Below are 20,915 nucleotides of genomic sequence, written 5' to 3'. Positions count from 1 at the left end.
TCATCTAGAAGTAAGCCAATAGTATTACGCGGAGGCGGAGCCCGCTGTTCTATGACGTGCACGTTCAGAACACGCACGCTACGTTCGACACTCCTCATCAAAGATTTGTACTTTGTTAAAAAAAGAAAAACACCGAGCACTAATGATCCGAGTTCACGGACGTTATACTACTAAACTAAACTGAAGATGCCAGCGCAAAGTGTACTTATTCGAGATTCCTCTTTTCTGACGAGGGTACTGCAGCAGTACTTGAGTTTGTTAAAGAGATATCCAATCATCACCAAATCGGTTACGAGGTCTGTTTACATTTTTGTTAAAGCTAGTTAGCTAGCTGTATCTACACTGAATTCTGCACTCAGTGATATTACACGAGTAGAATTTATTTTGTGTTTTATTGTAATGCTCAGAACAAAAGAACATAAAAGCTAATATACCAGCAGTTTCTTGTTATTTCACAAAAAAATCCGTTTTTTTTTTTTTTTGTTAGTCACAGAATTTCTTGTTAATTCTGATCATGGTAGAATTTAGATAGTTTACTATTTCTACTAGTTGGTAAATTTACACCTATGAATTGTGAAATGCAACTAATGTAATAACACTCAATCTTATATTAATACAGTTATTATATATTTATTACTTATTTAATAATTTCATACTTAATTATTAATATACCAGGGAAACATGAGATCAATGAGTACTTAATTTAATAATAATAATAATAATTTTAGTGCTGTCAAGCGATTAATCGCGAATAATGGCATTCAAAATAAAAGTTTTTGTTTACATAATATATGAGTGCTACTGTGTATATTATATTATATATATATATATATATATATATATATATATACATATATATATATATATATATATACATATATATATATATACATATATATGTATATATATATACATATATATATATATATATATATATATATATATATATATATACAAACACATGCATGTATGTATTTAAGAAAAAATGTTATGTTAATATATTAAATATATTTATATATAATATAAAATATACTAATATGAATGTATATACTTATACTTATATTTTCAAAATATATACTGAATGTGTGTGTGTATATATATATATATATATATATATATATATATATATATATATATATATATATAGATATACACACATAATAAATAAACACAGTACACACATGAAAACTGTATAATTTTATACAGTAATTTAAGCTGAAAAACATACCATTGAAAAATAATATTTTATATATTTAAATATATTTTTATTTTATATAAAATACTATATAAAATATAGTATAGTATAAACAAATTAAAATCAATAAACAATAATAAGAAAAAAAAAACCTTTTTAAACTTATTAATAAAAGGCTTTGTAGTAGTAGCAGTCATATATAAAGATATCCTTTATCCATTACTTACTTTTTTTTTTAGCTTAAGCCACGAAGGACATTGCACTGTTTTTCTATTGGTTGTTTGAGGGGGTGGAGAAATCAAGTCCTGTTAAAAGTAACACTCACTTTTGGCCCAAACACAGAAAGACATGTATCTTTAGATGCAAGGCCATGTGGGTTCAATGATGCAAAGACAGTTTTGTTCTTTCTTGCAGTGGTTTTCTCTCTGCTTTGGGAAATCTACTGTCTCAAGCTTTGGAGTACAGGAAGAGCAACAAAGAAAATAGCCCAAAAAAGAAAATCAATGTTCTGGGACCTGTACACTTTGCAATATTTGGGTAGCGTGACAATGCATCTTGATTACATACACCCCATAATCATGTAAAATATTTATATTTTACATATTTGAAAGACTACACATACATGTCTCAGTACACATGAAGTCATTTTATAAAAGATATTTAATACCAGGACTGTTAGATGAGTTACAAATGTCTTTTTTTTAATCATTCTTTTTCAGACTTTTTATCACAGGTCCGGTCAGTCATTACATCTACCATCTCCTGGAGGTGCTGTTGCCAAACACTGTCCCATACTGCCTGATCAAGCGCCTGCTGCTGGAACGTCTAATATTCGCTCCTGCTTTCCTCTTGCTCTTTTATGTGATTATGAATGCTTTGGAGGTAATGTTTCATAGCTGCATGACTTTGTGAGATTAATCATAGCTTTTACTTTGCACTTTTGTATGGAAAATTATGCTTTCTTAAAAACAGCACAATAGTATTACTTAATTTCTTTATTTGTTTACACATACCTCATATTCTGGGCATACCTCTATATGCAACTTTGTTGTTACTGACACATTGTTCTACCATTTACTGTCAAGCATGGAGAAGTTTGTAGTAAGTGCAGTAAGATGGGTGGCGTGTGGATGAAGCAAGTATGCATTTTCATAATTCTGTGGAACGTGAAGCAACAGAACTGGTTGTGACTCACCGGTGCAGGCGGCGCTATTGTAATGAGAGGAATGGAAGTGAAAATGTAATGCTGCACATCGACAATATCTCTGTGATGTCCTGAAAATAATGCAAATGTGATCTTTGCAGGGCAAGACTCTCGCAGATCTTCAGAACAAAATTAAAACAAGTTACTGGCCTGCGATGAAAATGAACTGGAAAGTTTGGACACCAATTCAGTTCATCAATATCAACTATGTACCTGTACAGGTAGGCGTTAGAACATTACACCAGTCCTCTCTTCCAGTTTGCATAAGGTTTCTCTAAAACATTATCTCATTTTCTTTGCACAGTTCCGAGTGCTGTTTGCAAACCTGGTTGCTTTATTCTGGTATGCCTATCTCTCCTCGGTCAGGAAATGAAAGCACAAAACCAGCTACAGTAGGCCTTGGTTGAATCCAATTTGTGCCTTTAATGGACTGCCGGAATCGGATATGTTTTAAATGTCTTCCAGGAAAACTTATGGGGAATATTGGTCAGTTTCTGGAAAATAACTTGTGATGTGGATCAGTAATGAAGTTTTACTGCTGCTTGCACTGACGGTTAATGAATTGTTGCTCTGTTATGAATCATTTTAGAAAAAAATCTGCTTGTGGAAGCGCCTGACAATAATGTGAGGGTTTTGATTGTGTATTTGATTACTTAAAATATACTGATCACAAAATGATTTTAGTGGTTACTAATACTACTGCTATTATCTTCACTGTGAGTTGATGTACATAAATAGCAATGGTCTTGCTAATATATTTTGTATAATTTCATAGCCCGATAAATGCATACAGTGTTGTTTTTATAACACTTGGTTTAAAATAATTACCAGCGCACATACACGCACACCAATAAAAAATTTATTTTAATTCATTTAATATTATGATTTAAAGGCTCTTTACTGTATGACAGTGTTTTAAAGAAGTGAAAGGCACATTTTACACAGCATTTATAGCAGCTCTAAAGTTAACAAATAAAATATATTTATAACTTTTTTTGTTTTTAAAAATGAAGTTGCCTCTTTCATAAACACACAATCAGTTCTAAATATTCATGATTGTTTTGAAACTCACTCCCACGCTGAGTTTCCTTTTCAGTGATTATTCAGCAGCTTTCTGTTTCCATACTTCAGAAAAGCAGTGAGCATCACAGGCCATAAACATGACGTAAGGTACAAACATGCAGGTGTGTTCAGAGCTTGAAATCTCATGGACAAGAATTACGTCATAGTGAGATTTTGTAGTTTGAACCAATGTGATTTATGTACTTTGTTCCCTAATGCTTCTACTATTATTACTTTTACTAGTTTTTCTTTATTTTTTTGTGTAACATCCATTAACTCTGCAATTATACTCAACACTCAATAATAAAGGTTCCAAGTGGGAGTTTCACAGTGATAGTATAGAAAAGAACCATTATTTATTTTTTCTTTGAAGAATCAAGGATCCATTTTGGAAAACCTAGATATATGAGGTATCCATAAGTATAAAAAATGTGATTTACAGACCTGGAAGTCATGTAAATTAATAAAATTCCACTTTTTAATTCCAAATAAAGAATTAACATTTACTAGTTATGAGCAAAGACAAAATGGCAGGCTTTTTGGGAAATTGTGCATTTTAAAAAATCTTATTCAGTAAAACAGAAAAACTGAACCACTGAACTACAAAAAAAGTCAATACTGAAACTTTTTTCATGGGAATGATTGAAGTTTTTATTATTTTAGTCACAGTGAAAAATCATTCATAATGATAAAAGATACAGTTATATACAATGGAATTAGCCTACATGAGTTCTGAAGAGGGTTAGGCTACACTTTATTTTAAGGTGTCCTTTTTACAGTGTAATTATACATTTAAGTACTGAGTAATATTAATTAACTACATGTACTTACTATTTACTGTTTTAATAACTTTATTGTTATTATAATAGTAAGTACATGTAACGTGTAACAAGGACACCTGAATGTGTTACCCTGAAGACATCTGCAGATAAATAACCAACAATGGAATTGCATGAATTCTAAAGACATTATGAAGAAAAAAACACAACATTTTGATAGCGAGTATAATAAGCCTGTCGTATTTAGCTACATCATTAACAAACATAAAGAGAACACTTTTTAGTCCTTTTTGAGAACACTTTTTAGTCCTTTTTGCACACATTTATCCGGTCAGCCTCCTCGCAGACGGAGAGTCATGTGAATGGTGCTTCCTGGGGTGATGTCGTATTCCTGCAACTTTCTGCCAGACTCCAGCTGTCTTCCGTTGAAAATCAGTCTCTGCTGGTCCACGGGGACTCTCTCTTTGCGGTGGATCTTAGCCTGGAGCAGATCTACGGTCTCATTGATATCAACTTCATACGTCCCGGTCTGGCCCTTCTCATTCCTGACGAACACTTGGAAAGGTCCGGGGTGGGTGATGAGCAGACTGACCACTGATCCAGAGTGCAGACCGTAACTGCTGAGGGTTCGAGACTCATCCTCAAGGCTGATACGCGAACCGTTATCGGCAGACAGCTTCTGTTTGTAAGGAGGCTCTCCGAAGATCTGATAAATGAGTTTCTTCAGTTCACCAACTGTGGCTTCACCGCTCACCTCCAGACGCTTCACATCTCCGCCCAGCAGTCTTACTGTCAGTTCCATCGCCTTTCAAATGAGATCAAATATAAAAGATTTCAAATTTGACAACTACATCACCATTTAGTTACTTAAAACTGGAGATTAGAGTTAATATTAATGCTCAATATTTTCATAGGTATGCGGCTCACCTGGCTGGTTGTTCAAAAGCTTCGCTGAATATGGCTTTCGCTGGATGTTATCTTCAGTAAGTCTTGTAAGTCGCACCGACTTCTAATAATGTGCCTCTGGTTACAATGAGCAAAGACATGAATATATAAAGCGTCAGCTCAAGCCCCGCCTCAAAACAATGTTTCCTTTTCAAAAACTTGCTCAGTCACTTTCGGTTTCCATTCTCACCAAATCGCTGATGTAAGTCCTGAGAAATCATTGATCAACAGGATGTTCAGCTCAAAAAAAAAAAAAAGATTCAGATATGAAATATTAATTTATCCATTCATTCATCCATTTAAGTGAAAGTGACGTGACATTCAGCCAAGTATGGTGACCCATACTCAGAATTCGTGCTCTGCATTTAACCCATCCGAAGTGCACACACACAGAGCAGTGAACACACACACACACACTGTGAACACACAAGCAGGCAATTTTATGCTGCAGCGCCCGGGGAGCAGTTGGGGGTTCGATGCCTTGCTCAAGGGCACCTAAGTCATGGTATTGAAGGTGGAGAGAGAACTGTACATGCACTCCCCCCACCCACAATTCCTGCCGGCCTGAGACTCGAACTCACAACCCTTCGATTGGGAGTCCGACTCTCTAACCATTAGGCCACGACTTCCCACATTTTAAAATGTGGGACATTTTCCACAATTTATTTATTTATTAATCCCGTTTAGCTAAATTTACGCAGCCAACCATTTGTGGGTCCCAAAAGGTTCTAAAAAAAATAACCATTATAGAACGTTCTGTAGGCCTATTGGTTCCCTGCAGGTAAGAACACATTTTTGCAACGTTCTGGTAACCCGCAGATAATTTTCTAACTTGAATGCATGGATAAACAAACAAACAATTAAAAAAAATAAATAAATAAAAACCTGCAGGAACCATATGAACGCTAGGAGAACGTTCTGTTTTTGTATCTTATTGCTATCCCATATTTGTTTTCTTTAATCTACATTAAAATCATATGCTTAGTTATACTGTTATAAAGTTTTATAGTTTATAACAGCATATCGTTTAGTCCTTTCCTTTCTTCGTAGTTTATCTTACACATGAGCATCAAAATTAACTTTAAAAAATAAATGTACAAAAAAAAATTAATTAGTCATCTACTTGAGAGTTTTATTCACACTTAACAGGAAATCAGAGATCATTAGAATGTGAAAATGTTGCACCTGGTGATTGGGGAAATCCAGGTAAAGTGAAGCACGTCATAAAGAGTGAATACACCTCCATTTGTGACTACACTGCAGTTCAAGGTCACAGTTTTGTTTTCTGTTCTGGTGTAGTTTGCCGTTAATTATGCCTGCTGTCCATCCATACTATGATACAGTCCAATCAGTTCCACCTGAGACGTGCCAATCTCGTTTATGTGCTATTTATAGTATGAACAGTGTTTGTGTTTATTGCCCAGGATGAGCTTTTCCTTCACTAAATATTCTGAAGACACTTTTGAAGCTAAAGCAGCCATGTGGCTACAAAGTTTAAATAAAAGTTCATTTACCAAGGAACTATTTTGAATTATTTAACATGAGAGGCAATTAATATATGTTTGGGTGCAAGCTACTTCTTTGTCAGTTTTGTCACAAAATGTGTATTTGTTACTCATGGGTCAGTTAAAACAACAATAATCTGTCAATGTTAATCTGTATGTTGTTTCAGGGTTGGCATCATCTCTTCTTAGGTGTTTGTAAGGGCTGGATCCAGACTGAAGCTTGTGTAATTCCTAGTTACCACGGGATGTCAATAAATAGAGACATAATTAGCGTAGCTGCTGTTCCGACCAAGCAAAAGTGATTTGTTTAACCCAAGCTAAAGAATAGTAATGTGTTTTTGTTTAGATATAACTGCAGTACAAGATTATGAGATGCATTATTTTAATTCTTGGCCAAACAGATGTGTCTTTAATCTAGATTTAAACAGAGAGAGTGTGTCTGAACCCCGAACATTATCAGGAAGACTATTCCAGAGTTTGGGAGCCAAATGCGAAAAACCTTTACCTCCTTTAGTGGACTTTGCTCTACTAGGTACTATCAAAAGCCCAGAGTTTTGCGACCTTAGGGAGCGTAATGGATTGCAGCATGGTAGAAGACTAGTTAGGTACGCAGGAGCTAAACCATTAAGGGCCTTATAGGTGAGTGATAATATTTTGTAATTGATGCGGAACTTAACAGGTAGCCAGTGCAGAGACTGTAAAATTGGGGTGATATGATCATATTTTCTTGACCTGGTAAGGACTCTAGCCGCTGCATTTTGGACTACCTGTAGCTTGTTTATTGAGGATGCAGGACAAGCACCTAGCAGTGCATTACAATAGTCCAGTCTAGAGGTCATGAATACATTAACTATCTTTTTTACATCAGAAACAGGTAACGTTTCGTAGCTTGGCAATGTTTCTAAGATGGAAGAATGCTGTTTTTGTAACATAGAAAGTATGATTTTCAAAAGACAAGTTGCTGTCTAATATAACACAATATAACTATTATAACAGATTTTTGACTTTGGTTCAAAATAATTACCAGCGCACACACACGCACACCAATAAAAAAATCTATTTTAATTCACTTAATATTATGATTTAAAGGCTCTTTACTGTATGGCAGTGTTTTAAAGAAGGTTATATTATTGTATTCAAAAATGTGAAAGGCACATTTTACACAGCATTTATAGCAGCTCTAAAGTTAACAAATAAAATATATTTATAACTTTTTTTGTTGTAAAAATGAAGTTGCCTCTTTCATAAACACACAATCAGTTCTAAATATTCATGATTGTTTTGAAACTCACTCCCACGCTGAGTTTCCTTTTCAGTGATTATTCAGCAGCTTTCTGTTTCCATACTTAAGAAAAGCAGTGAGCATCACAGGCCATAAACATGACGTGAGGTACAAACATGCAGGTGTGTTCAGAGCTTGAAATCTCATGGACAAGAAATACGTCATAGTGAGATTTTGTTGTTTGAACCAATGTGATTTATGTACTTGTTCTCTAATGCTTCTACTATTATTACTTTTACTATTTTTCTTTACTTGTTTGTGTAACATCCATTAACTGTGCAATTATACTCAACACTCAATAATAAAGGTTCCAAGTGGGAGTTTTCACAGTTATAGTATAGAAAAGAACCATTTTTGGTTTCCTCAAAGAACCTTTCGGTGAAGAGATCATCCAATATTTATTTTATAATAATGTTGAATCATTTTGACTTTAGATTTGTTGCCAACAAAAAACGAAAAGGTGTTTCATTGACAGCTACTTACACAACCTTCATTCATTTTCCATTCTGCGTCTGAGTGAATCATTGGTAAGAGAGGGTTTTCCCCATGATCACATGACGAGGGAAACACAGGTGATCGAGACACACCCTACAGAGAGCAACCACACCCACTCTGATATGTGCAGAACTTACTGCAGCGTATCAGTCTGAGAAGACTGAACACTTTCCATTTATTATCATGTGTCTTATACCATGTTATGTATTTGGTTTCTGGAGACATGTCACCCTTTTTTATATGACTTGGACAAAACATTTTATAGAATTGTTTAAGTTTGCTTTTTACATCAGGACATGACAGAATGACAACAGGAGACAAATAAAATCCCCACACTGATATTTTCTGGAATTGTAAGAATGTCTTCCTTCCTGTGTGCGAGTGAAAACACCTCATGTGACAAGTTTGTGTCTCGCATTGTGAATAAGTGTGTGAATTGTGATGAAATATTTGTTAACATAGATCTATTTTGTCCTCAAGTGGCAAGATCAGTAGTTCAAGTATTAGTATGAGCTAAAGATATTTCTTATCTTATTTTTATTAATTTTTTTTCTTTGAAGAATCAGGGATCCTTTGGAAAACCTGGATATATGAGGAATCCTGAGTATGATTTACAGACCTGGACGTCATGTAAATTAACAAAATTCCACTTTCATTTTATAAAGAATTAACGTTTACTAGTTATGGCAGGCTTTTTGGCAAATTGTGAATTTTAAAAAATCTTCAAGTCAAGTCAAGTCAAGTCTGCTTCATTGTCAATTCTTCCACATGTACAGTACATACATACAGAGAATTGAAATTGCATTAATCTTAAAGCCTTGGTGCATACAGATAACACTAACAGTAGAGCCTAAAAATACAGATAGATACAGATCAAATCTAGATGGGACAGAGAGAAGACGCTGCGTGTGATCTTTTCTATCATCTTATTCAGTAAATCAAAAAAACTTGAGAACCACTGAACTACAAAAAAAAGTAAATACTGAAACTTTCTTCATTGGAATGATTGGAGTATTTATTATATTAGTCACAGTGAAAAATCATTCATAATGATAAAAGATACAGTTATATACAATGGAATTTATTAACTTTATTTTAAGGTGTCCTTTTTACAGTGTAATTATACATTTAAGTACTGAGTAATATTGATTAACTACATGTACTTACTATATGGTAAAGGTTAGGATTAGGGTCACTTGCATGTAATTATGCATAATTTACTGTTATTATAATAGTAAGTACATGTAACGTGTAACAAGGACACCTGAATGTGTTACCCTGAAGTCATCTGCAGATAAATACACAACAATTAAATAGCAAGAATAATAAACACATCATGAAGAAAAAAACACAACATTTTGATAGCTAGTATAATAAGCCTATCTTATAGCTACATCATTAAAATATATAACGAGAACACTTTTTAGTCCTTTTTGAGAACACTTTTTAGTCCTTTTTGCACACATTTATCCGGTCAGCCTCCTCGCAGACGGAGAGTCATGTGAATGGTGCTTCCTGGGGTGATGTCGTATTCCTGCAACTTTCTGCCAGACTCCAGCTGTCTTCCGTTGAAAATCAGTCTCTGCTGGTCCACGGGGACTCTCTCTTTGCGGTGGATCTTAGCCTGGAGCTGATCTACGGTCTCATTGATATCAACTTCATACGTCCCGGTCTGGCCCTTCTCATTCCTGACGAACACTTGGAAAGGTCCGGGGTGGGTGATGAGCAGACTGACCACTGATCCAGAGTGCAGACCGTAACTGCTGAGGGTTCGAGACTCATCCTCGAGGCTGATACGCGAACCGTTATCGGCAGACAGCTTCTGTTTGTAAGGAGGCTCTCCGAAGATCTGAGAAATGAGTTTCTTCAGTTCGCCAACTGTGGCTTCACCGCTCACCTCCAGACGCTTCACATCTCCGCCCAGCAGTCTTACTGTCAGTTCCATCGCCTTTCAAATGAGATCAAATATAAAATATTTTTAAATTTGACAACTACATCACCATTTAGTTACTTAAAACTGGAGATTAGAGTTAATATTAAGGCTCAATATTTTCATAGGTATGCGGCTCACCTGGCTGGTTGTTCAAAAGCTTCGCTGAATATGGCTTTCGCTGGATGTTATCTTCAGTAAGTCTTGTAAGTCGCACCGACTTCTAATAATGTGCCTCTGGTTACAATGAGCAAAGACATGAATATATAAAGCGTCAGCTCAAGCCCCGCCTCAAAATAATGTTTCCTTTTCAAAAACTTGCTCAGTCACTTTCGGTTTCCATTCTCACCAAATCGCTGATGTAAGTCCTGAGAAATCATTGATCAACAGGATGTTCAGCTCAATAAATAAATAAATAAATAAATTTCAGATATTAAATATTAATTTATCCACCCATCCATCCATTCATTCATTCATTCATTCATTCATCCATTTATTTATTTATTTATTTTAGCTAAATTTACGCAGCCAACCATTTGTGGGTCCCAAAACGTTCTTGAAATAGAAATAACCATTATAGAACGTTCTGTAGGCCTATTGGTTCCTTGCAGGTAAAAACACATTCTTGCAACGTTCTGGTAACCCGCAGATAATTTTCTTACTTGGATGCATGGGTAATCAAACAAACAAACAAACAAACATGTTAAATTAATGTACCAAACAATTAAAAAAAAACTGCTGCAGGAACCAAATTAACACTAGGAGAACGTTCTGTTTTTGTTTCTTATAGCTATCCCATATTTGTTTTCTTTAATCTACATTACAATCAGTGTATAGTTCATACACTTTTATAGTTATATACTGTTATAAAGTTTTATAGTTTATAACAGTATATAGTTTAGTACTTTCCTTTCCTTTCTTCCTAGTTTATCTTACTCATAAGCATCAAAATTAACTTTAAATAATAAGTGTAACAACAAAAAAAAAAATAATTAGTCATCTACTTGAGAGTTTCATTCACACTTAACAGGAAATCAGAGATCATTAGAATGTGAAAATGTTGCACCTGGTGATTGGGGAAATCCAGGTAAAGTGAAGCACGTCATAAAGAGTGAATACACCTCCATTTGTGACTACACTGCAGTTCAAGGTCACAGTTTTGTTTTGTGTTCTGGTGTTGGTTGCGGTTAATTATGCCTGCTGTCCATCCGTACTATGACACAGTCCAATCAGTTCCACCTGAGTCGTGCCAATCTCGTTTATGTGCTATTTATAGTATGAACAGTGTTTGTGTTTATTGCCCAGGATGAGCTTTTCCTTCACTAAATATTCTGAAGACACTTTTGAAGTTAAAGCAGCCATGTGGCTACAAAGTTGAAATAAAAGTTCATTTACCAAGAAACTATTTTGAATTATTGAACATGAGAGGCAATTAATGTATGTTTGGGTGGAAGCTACTTCTTTGTCAGTTTTGTCACAAAATGTGTATTTGTTACTCATGGGTAAATTAAAACAACAATAATCTGTCAGTGTTAATCTGTATGTTGTTTCAGGGTTGGCATCATATCTTCTCAGGTGTTTGTAAGGGCTGGATCCAGACTGAAGCTTGTGTAATTCCTAGTTACCACGGGATGTCAATAAATAGAGACATAATTAGCGTAGCTGCTGTTCCGACCAAGCAAAATTGATTTGTTTAACCCAAGCTAAAGAATAGTAATGTGGTTTTGTTTAGATATAACTGCAGTACAAGATTATGAGATGCATTATTTTAATTCTTGGCCAAACAGATGTGTCTTTAATCTAGATTTAAACAGAGAGAGTGTGTCTGAACCCCGAATGTTATCAGGAAGACTATTCCAGAGTTTGGGAGCCAAATGCAAAAAACCTTTACCTCCTTTAGTGGACTTTGCTATCCTAGGTACTATCAAAAGCCCAGAGTTTTGCAACCTTAGGGAGCGTGATGGATTGTAGCATGGTAGAAGGCTAGTTAGGTACGCAGGAGTACCCATTAAGGGCCGTATAGATAAGTAATAATATTTTGTAATTGATACGGAAATTAACAGGTAGCCAGTGCAGAGACTGTAAAATTGGGGTGATATGATCATATTTTCTTGACCTGGTAAGGACTCTAGCCGCTGCATTTTGGACTACCTGTGGCTTGTTTATTGAAGATGCAGGACAAGCACCTAGCAGTGCATTACAATAGTCCAGTCTAGAGGAATACATTAACTAGCTTCTCTGCATCAGAAACAGGTAACGTTTCGTAGCTTGGCAATGTTTCTAAGATGGAAGAATGCTGTTTTTGTAACATGGGAAATATGATTTTCAAAAGACAAGTTGCTGTCTAATATAACACAATATAACTATTATAACAGATTTTTGACTTTGGTTCAAAATAATTACCAGCGCACACACACGCACACCAATAAAAAAATCTATTTTAATTCACTTAATATTATGATTTAAAGGCTCTTTACTGTATGACAGTGTTTTAAAGAAGGTTATATTATTGTATTAAAAAATGTGAAAGGCACATTTTACACAGCATTTATAGCAGCTCTAAAGTTAACAAATAAAATATATTTATAACTTTTTTTGTTGTAAAAATGAAGTTGCCTCTTTCATAAACACACAATCAGTTCTAAATATTCATGATTGTTTTGAAACTCACTCCCACGCTGAGTTTCCTTTTCAGTGATTATTCAGCAGCTTTCTGTTTCCATACTTCAGAAAAGCAGTGAGCATCACAGGCCATAAACATGACGTAAGGTACAAACATGCAGGTGTGTTCAGAGCTTGAATGGACTGACGAGAATTACGTCATAGTGAGATTTTGTTGTTTGAACCAATGTGATTTATGTACTTGTTCTCTAATGCTTCTACTATTATTACTTTTACTATTTTTTCTTTACTTGTTGTGTAACATCCATTAACTATGCAATTATACTCAACACTCAATAATAAAGGTTCCAAGTGGGAGTTTCACAGTGATAGTATAGAAAATAACTGTTTTTGGTTCCCCAAAGAACCTTTCGGTGAAGAGATCATAAAATATTTATTTTATAATATGTTGACTTTAGATTTGTTGCCAACAAAAAACGAAAAGGTGTTTCATTGATAGCTAGTTACACATTGTTTATTTTCCATTCTGCTTCTGAGTGAATCATTGGTAAGAGAGGGTTTTCCCCATGATCACATGACGAGGGAAACCCAGGTGATCGAGACACACCCTACAGAGAGCAACCACACCCACTCTGATATGTGCAGAACTTAGTGCAGCGTATCAGTCAGAGAAGACTGAACACTTTCCATTTATTATCATGTGTCTTATACCATGTTATGTATTTGGTCTCTGGAGACATGTCACCCTTTTTTATGACTTGGACAAAACATTTTATAGAATTGTTTAAGTTTGCTTTTTACATCAGGACATGACAGAATGACAACAGGAGACAAATAAAATCCCCACACTGATATTTTCTGGAATTGTAAGAATGTCTTCCTTCCTGTGTGCGAGTGTAAACACCTCATGTGACAAGTTTGTGTCTCGCATTGTGAATAAGTGTGTGAATTGTGATGAAATATTTAGATCTAGTTTATCCTCAAATGGCAAGATCAGTAGTTCAAGTATTAGTATGAGCTAAAGATATTTCTTATCTTATTTTTATTTATTTTTTTTCTTTGAAGAATCAGGGATCCTTTGGAAAACCTGGATATATGAGGAATCCTGAGTATGATTTACAGACCTGGACGTCATGTAAATTAACAAAATTCCACTTTCATTTTATAAAGAATTAACATTTACTAGTTATGACAAGCAAAACACAAAAACTTTAAAAACAAACAACGACCAAGTCAAGTCAAGTCAAGTCTGCTTTATTGTCAATTCTTCCACATGTACAGTACATACATACAGATAATTAAAATTGCGTTACTCTCAGACCTTGGTGCATGCAGATAACACTAACAGTAGAGCCTAAAAATACAGATAGATACAGATCAAATCTAGACGGCACAGAGAGAAGCTGCTACTTAAACACTCACCACCATAATTACTATCATCTTATTCAGTAAATCACAAAAACTTTAGAAACACTGAACTACAAAAATGTCAATACTGAAACTTTCTTCATGGGGATGATTGGAGTATTTATTATATTAGTCACAGTGAAAAATCATTCATAATGATAAAAGATACAGTTGCATACAATGGAATTTATTAATTTCATTTTAAGGTGTCCTTTTTACAGTGTAATTATACATTTCAAGTAGTGAGTAATATGAATTAACTACATGTACTTACTATATGGTTAAGGTTAGGATTAGGGTCACTTGCATGTAATTATGCATAATTTACTGTTATTATAATAGTAAGTACATGTAACGTGTAACAAGGACACCTGAATGTGTTACCCTGAAGACATCTGCAGATAAATAACCAACAATGTAAAGACATTATGAAGAAAAAAAACACAACATTTTGATAGCTAGTATAATAAGCCTATCTTATAGCTACATCATTAAAATATATAACGAGAACACTTTTTAGTCCTTTTTGCACACATTAATCCTGAGAACACTTTTTAGTCCTTTTTGCACACATTTATCCGGTCAGCCTCCTCGCAGACGGAGAGTCATGTGAATGGTGCTTCCTGGGGTGATGTCGTATTCCTGCAACTTTCTGCCAGACTCCAGCTGTCTTCCGTTGAAAATCAGTCTCTGCTGGTCCACGGGGACTCTCTCTTTGCGGTGGATCTTAGCCTGGAGCTGATCTACGGTCTCATTGATATCAACTTCATACGTCCCGGTCTGGCCCTTCTCATTCCTGACGAACACTTGGAAAGGTCCGGGGTGGGTGATGAGCAGACTGACCACTGATCCAGAGTGCAGACTAACTGCTGAGGGTTCGAGACTCATCCTCAAGGCTGATACGCGAACCGTTATCGGCAGACAGCTTCTGTTTGTAAGGAGGCTCTCCGAAGATCTGAGAAATGAGTTTCTTCAGTTCACCAACTGTGGCTTCACCGCTCACCTCCAGACGCTTCACATCTCCGCCCAGCAGTCTTACTGTCAGTTCCATCGCCTTTCAAATGAGATCAAATATAAAATATTTTTAAATTTGACAACTACATCACCATTTAGTTACTTAAAACTGGAGATTAGAGTTAATATTAAGGCTCAATATTTTCATAGGTATGCGGCTCACCTGGCTGGTTGTTCAAAAGCTTCGCTGAATATGGCTTTCGCTGGATGTTATCTTCAGTAAGTCTTGTAAGTCGCACCGACTTCTAATAATGTGCCTCTGGTTACAATGAGCAAAGACATGAATATATAAAGCGTCAGCTCAAGCCCCGCCTCAAAACAATGTTTCCTTTTCAAAAACTTGCTCAGTCACTTTCGGTTTCCATTCTCACCAAATCGCTGATGTAAGTCCTGAGAAATCATTGATCAACAGGATGTTCAGCTCAATAAATAAATAAATAAATAAATTTCAGATATTAAATATTAATTTATCCACCCATACATCCATTCATTCATTCATTCATTCATCCATTTATTTATTTATTTATTTTAGCTAAATTTACGCAGCCAACCATTTGTGGGTCCCAAAACGTTCTTGAAATAGAAATAACCATTATAGAACGTTCTGTAGGCCTATTGGTTCCCTGCAGGTAAAAACACATTCTTGCAACGTTCTGGTAACCCGCAGATAATTTTCTTACTTGGATGCATGGGTAATCAAACAAACAAACAAACAAACATGTTAAATTAATGTACCAAACAATTAAAAAAAAACTGCAGGAACCAAATTAACACTAGGAGAACGTTCTGTTTTTGTTTCTTATAGCTATCCCATATTTGTTTTCTTTAATCTACATTAAAATCAGTGTATAGTTCATACACTTTTATAGTTATATACTGTTATAAAGTTTTATAGTTTATAACAGTATATAGTTTAGTACTTTCCTTTCCTTTCTTCCTAGTTTATCTTACTCATAAGCATCAAAATTAACTTTAAATAATAAGTGTAACAAAAAAAAAAAAATAATTAGTCATCTACTTGAGAGTTTCATTCACACTTAACAGGAAATCAGAGATCATTAGAATGTGAAAATGTTGCACCTGGTGATTGGGGAAATCCAGGTAAAGTGAAGCATGTCATAAAGAGTGAATACACCTCCATTTGTGACTACACTGCAGTTCAAGGTCACAGTTTTGTTTTGTGTTCTGGTGTAGTTTGCCGTTAATTATGCCTGCTGTCCATCCGTACTATGATACAGTCCAATCAGTTCCACCTGAGACGTGCCAATCTCGTTTATGTGCTATTTATAGTATGAACAGTGTTTTTGTTTATTGCCCAGTATGAGCTTTTCCTTCACTAAATATTCTGAAGACACTTTTGAAGCTAAAGCAGCCATGTGGCTACAAAGTTGAAATAAAGTTCATTTACCAAGGAACTATTTTGAATTATCTCACATGAGAGGCAATTAATATATGTTTGGGTGGAAGCTACTTCTTTGTCAGTTTTGTCACAAAATGTGTATTTGTTACTCATGGGTAAATTAAAACAACAATAATCTGTCAGTGTTAATCTGTATGTTGTTTCAGGGTTGGCATCATATCTTCTCAGGTGTTTGTAAGGGCTGGATCCAGACTGAAGCTTGTGTAATTCCTAGTTACCACGGGATGTCAATAAATAGAGACATAATTAGCGTAGCTGCTGTTCCGACCAAGCAAAATCGATTTGTTTAACCCAAGCTAAAGAATAGTAATGTGTTTTTGTTTAGATATAACTGCAGTACAAGATTATGAGATGCATTATTTTAATTCTTGGCCAAACAGATGTGTCTTTAATCTAGATTTAAACAGAGAGAGTGTGTCTGAACCCCGAATGTTATCAGGAAGACTATTCCAGAGTTGGAGAGCCAAATGCGAAAAACCTTTACCTCCTTTAGTGGACTTTGCTATCCTAGGTACTATCAAAAGTCCAGAGTTTTGCGACCTTAGGGAGCGTGATGGGTTGCAGCATGGTAGAAGACTAGTTAGGTACGCAGGAGTACCCATTAACGGCCTTATAGGTAAGTAATAACATTTTGTAATTGATACGGAACTTAACAGGTAGCCAGTGAGAGACTGTAAAATTGGGGTGATATGATCATATTTTCTTGACCTGGTAAGGACTCTAGCCGCTGCATTTTGGACTACCTGTGGCTTGTTTATTGAAGATGCAGGACAAGCACCAGTGCATTACTATAGTCCAGTCTAGAGGTCATGAATACATTAACTAGCTTCTCTGCATCAGAAACAGGTAACGTTTCGTAGCTTGGCAATGTTTCTAAGATGGAAGAATGCTGTTTTTGTAACATGGGAAATATGATTTTCAAAAGACAAGTTGCTGTCTAATATAACACAATATAACAATTATAACAGATTTTTGACTTTGGTTCAAAAAAATTACCAGCGCACACACACGCACACCAATAAAAAATCTATTTTAATTCACTTAATATTATGATTTAAAGGCTCTTTACTGTATGACAGTGTTTTAAAGAAGGTTATATTATTGTATTAAAAAATGTGAAAGGCACATTTTACACAGCATTTATAGCAGCTCTAAAGTTAACAAATAAAATATATTTATAACTTTTTTTGTTGTAAAAATGAAGTTGCCTCATTCATAAACACACAATCAGTTCTAAATATTCATGATTGTTTTGAAACTCACTCCCACGCTGAGTTTCCTTTTCAGTGATTATTCAGCAGCTTTCTGTTTCCATACTTCAGAAAAGCAGTGAGCATCACAGGCCATAAACATGACGTAAGGTACAAACATACAGGTGTGTTCAGAGCTTGAAATCTCACGAGAATTACGTCATAGTGAGATTTTGTAGTTTGAATCAATGTGATTTATGTACTTATTCTCTAATGCTTCTACTATTATTACTTTTACTATTTTTTCTTTACTTGTTTGTCTAACATCCATTAACTGTGCAATTATACTCAATAATAAAGGTTCCAAGTGGGAGTTTTCACAGTGATAGTATAGAAAATAACTGTTTTTGGTTCCCCAAAGAACCTTTCGGTGAAGAGACCATAAAATATTTATTTTATAATAATGTTGAATCATTTTGACTTTAGATTTGTTGCCAACAAAAAACGAAAAGGTGTTTCATTGACAGCTACTTACACAACCTTCGTTTTCCATTCTGCGTCTGAGTGAATCATTGGTAAGAGAGGGTTTTCCCCATGATCACATGACGAGGGAAACCCAGGTGATCCGAGACACACCCTACAGAGAGCAACCACACCCACTCTGATATGTGCAGAACTTAGTGCAGCGTATCAGTCAGAGAAGACTGAACACTTTCCATTTATTATCATGTGTCTTATACCATGTTATGTATTTGGTCTCTGGAAACATGTCTCCCTTTTTTATGACTTTGACAAAACATTTTATAGAATTGTTTAAGTTTGCTTTTTACATCAGGACATGACAGAATGACAACAGGAGACAAATAAAATCCCCACAATGATCTTTTCTGGAATTGTAAGAATGTCTTCCTTCCTGTGTGCGAGTGTAAACACCTCATGTGACAAGTTTGTGTCTCGCATTGTGAATAAGTGTGTGAATTGTGATGAAATATTTAGATCTAGTTTATCCTCAAATGGCAAGATCAGTAGTTCAAGTATTAGTATGAGCTAAAGATATTTCTTATCTTATTTTATTTATTTATTTTTCCTTTGAAGAATCAGGGATCCTTTAGAAAACCTAGATATATGAGGAATCCTGAGTATGATTTACAGACCTGGACATCATGTAAATTAATAAAATTCCACTTTCATTTTATAAAGAATTAACGTTTTCTAGTTATGGCAGGCTTTTTTGGCAAATTGTGAATTTTAAACAATCTTCAAGTCAAGTCAAGTCTGCTTTATTGTCAATTCTTCCACATGTACAGTACATACATACAGATAATTAAAATTGCGTTACTCTCAGACCCTTGGTGCATGCAGATAACACTAACAGTAGAGCCTAAAAATACAGATAGATACAGATCAAATCTAGACGGCACAGAGAGAAGCTGCTGTGTGTGGACGCACCGCCATCTTTTCTATCATCTTATTCAGTAAATCACAAAAACTTGAGAACCAATGAACTACAAAAAAAAAAAAAGTCAATACTGAAACTTTCTTCATGGGAATGATTGGAGTATTTATTATTTTAGTCACAGTGAAAAATCATTCATAATGATAAAAGATACAGTTATATACAATGGAATTTATTAACTATTTTAAGGTGTCCTTTTTACAGTGTAATTATACATTTAAGTACTGAGTAATATGAATTAACTACATGTACTTACTATATGGTTAAGGTTAGGATTAGGGTCACTTGCATGTAATTATGCATAATTTACTGTTATTATAATAGTAAGTACATGTAACGTGTAACAAGGACACCTGAATATGTTACCCTGAAGACATCTGCAGATAAATAACCAACAATGAAATTGCATGAGTTCTAAAGACATTATGAAGAAAAAAACACAACATTTTGATAGCGAGTATAATAAGCCTATCTTATAGCTACATCATTAAAATATATAACGAGAACACTTTTTAGTACACATGAGAACACTTTTTAGTCCTTTTTGAGAACACTTTTTAGTCCTTTTTGCACACATTTATCCGGTCAGCCTCCTCGCAGACGGAGAGTCATGTGAATGGTGCTTCCTGGGGTGATGTCGTATTCCTGCAACTTTCTGCCAGACTCCAGCTGTCTTCCGTTGAAAATCAGTCTCTGCTGGTCCACGGGGACTCTCTCTTTGCGGTAGATCTTAGCCTGGAGCAGATCTACGGTCTCATTGATATCAACTTCATACGTCCCGGTCTGGCCCTTCTCATTCCTGACGAACACTTGGAAAGGTCCGGGGTGGGTGATGAGCAGACTGACCACTGATCCAGAGTGCAGACCGTAACTGCTGAGGGTTCGAGACTCATCCTCGAGGCTGATATGCGAACCGTTATCGGCAGACAGCTTCTGTTTGTAAGGAGGCTCTCCGTAGATCTGAGAAATGAGTTTCTTCAGTTCACCAACTGTGGCTTCACCGCTCACCTCCAGACGCTTCACATCTCCGCCCAGCAGTCTTACTGTCAGTTCCATCGCCTTTCAAATCAGATAAAATATAAAATATTTCAAATTATTTGACAACTAGCCTACAGCACCATTTAGTCACTTAAAACTGGAGATTAGAGTTAATATTAATGATCAATATTTTCATAGGTATGCGGCTCACCTGGCTGGTTGTTCAAAAGCTTCGCTGAATATGGCTTTCGCTGGATGTTATCTTCAGTAAGTCTTGTAAGTCGCACCGACTTCTAATAATGTGCCTCTGGTTACAATGAGCAAAGACATGAATATATAAAGCGTCAGCTCAAGCCCCGCCTCAAAACAATGTTTCGTTTCCAAAACCTTGCTCAGTCACTTTAGGTTTCCATTCTCACCAAATCGCTGAT

The 20,915-nt window shown here is 35.3% G+C and overlaps 5 protein-coding genes across 6 annotated transcripts; 1 reads left to right on the top strand and 4 right to left on the bottom strand.

Moving 5' to 3' along the window:
• The first annotated feature begins 59 nt into the window (after positions 1–59).
• Positions 60–3,276, top strand: LOC109083171 (peroxisomal membrane protein 2-like). The gene is made up of 5 exons (XM_042723628.1): positions 60–296; positions 1,610–1,732; positions 1,915–2,077; positions 2,501–2,620; positions 2,704–3,276. Exons 1-5 carry the CDS (start codon positions 187–189, stop codon positions 2,770–2,772), a joined length of 585 nt encoding a protein of 194 aa, XP_042579562.1. The 5' UTR covers positions 60–186; the 3' UTR covers positions 2,773–3,276.
• Positions 3,277–4,086: 810 nt separating this feature from the next.
• Positions 4,087–5,329, bottom strand: LOC122134051 (polyubiquitin-like). Its single transcript, XM_019098007.2, has 2 exons — positions 5,168–5,329; positions 4,087–5,045 (listed from the first exon to the last, which is right to left on the bottom strand). The coding sequence occupies exon 2, from the start codon at positions 5,040–5,042 to the stop codon at positions 4,572–4,574; it is 471 nt and encodes a 156-aa protein (XP_018953552.2). The 5' UTR covers positions 5,043–5,045; positions 5,168–5,329; the 3' UTR covers positions 4,087–4,571.
• On the bottom strand, positions 4,087–15,765 carry LOC109083178 (polyubiquitin 12). The gene is given in 5 exon segments (XM_042723632.1): positions 4,087–4,483; positions 14,908–14,948; positions 14,987–15,291; positions 15,293–15,480; positions 15,604–15,765. Coding segments are annotated over 2 exon segments (468 nt in total). The 5' UTR covers positions 15,478–15,480; positions 15,604–15,765; the 3' UTR covers positions 4,087–4,483; positions 14,908–14,948; positions 14,987–15,008.
• Positions 9,824–10,699, bottom strand: LOC109083174 (polyubiquitin-like). Its single transcript, XM_019097999.2, has 2 exons — positions 10,539–10,699; positions 9,824–10,415 (listed from the first exon to the last, which is right to left on the bottom strand). Exon 2 carries the CDS (start codon positions 10,410–10,412, stop codon positions 9,942–9,944), a length of 471 nt encoding a protein of 156 aa, XP_018953544.1. The 5' UTR covers positions 10,413–10,415; positions 10,539–10,699; the 3' UTR covers positions 9,824–9,941.
• LOC109083177 (polyubiquitin-like) lies at positions 14,526–20,857 on the bottom strand. Of its 2 annotated transcripts, XR_006154818.1 has the most exons (4): positions 20,696–20,857; positions 20,061–20,565; positions 19,860–20,015; positions 14,526–14,797 (listed from the first exon to the last, which is right to left on the bottom strand). XR_006154818.1 is itself a non-coding variant. In XM_042723631.1 (3 exons), the coding sequence occupies exon 2, from the start codon at positions 20,560–20,562 to the stop codon at positions 20,092–20,094; it is 471 nt and encodes a 156-aa protein (XP_042579565.1). In that variant the 5' UTR covers positions 20,563–20,565; positions 20,696–20,857; the 3' UTR covers positions 19,591–20,015; positions 20,061–20,091. The 2 variants fall into 2 exon arrangements, 1 of the variants encoding a protein (XP_042579565.1); XM_042723631.1 differs by lacking the exon at positions 14,526–14,797 and having other exon boundaries at positions 19,591–20,015.
• Positions 20,858–20,915: the final 58 nt, after the last annotated feature.

This window comes from Cyprinus carpio, chromosome B5, assembly GCF_018340385.1.
Source record: "Cyprinus carpio isolate SPL01 chromosome B5, ASM1834038v1, whole genome shotgun sequence".
NCBI classification, from domain to species: domain Eukaryota; kingdom Metazoa; phylum Chordata; class Actinopteri; order Cypriniformes; family Cyprinidae; genus Cyprinus; species Cyprinus carpio.
The sequence above is the reverse complement of the archived record's forward strand: the minus strand, read 5'-3'. Positions and strand labels throughout refer to the sequence as shown.

Excerpts from the sequence above, each read along its gene's own strand:
- LOC109083174 (XM_019097999.2), bottom strand. The coding sequence starts at position 10,412 with ATGGAACTGACAGTAAGACTGCTGGGCGGAGATGTGAAGCGTCTGGAG.
- LOC109083171 (XM_042723628.1), top strand. The coding sequence starts at position 187 with ATGCCAGCGCAAAGTGTACTTATTCGAGATTCCTCTTTTCTGACGAGG. Across the intron at positions 2,078-2,500 it reads TGATTATGAATGCTTTGGAG|GGCAAGACTCTCGCAGATCT; the intron begins GTAATGTTTCAT and ends TGATCTTTGCAG. Across the intron at positions 2,621-2,703 it reads TCAACTATGTACCTGTACAG|TTCCGAGTGCTGTTTGCAAA; the intron begins GTAGGCGTTAGA and ends TTCTTTGCACAG.
- LOC122134051 (XM_019098007.2), bottom strand. The coding sequence starts at position 5,042 with ATGGAACTGACAGTAAGACTGCTGGGCGGAGATGTGAAGCGTCTGGAG.
- LOC109083177 (XM_042723631.1), bottom strand. The coding sequence starts at position 20,562 with ATGGAACTGACAGTAAGACTGCTGGGCGGAGATGTGAAGCGTCTGGAG.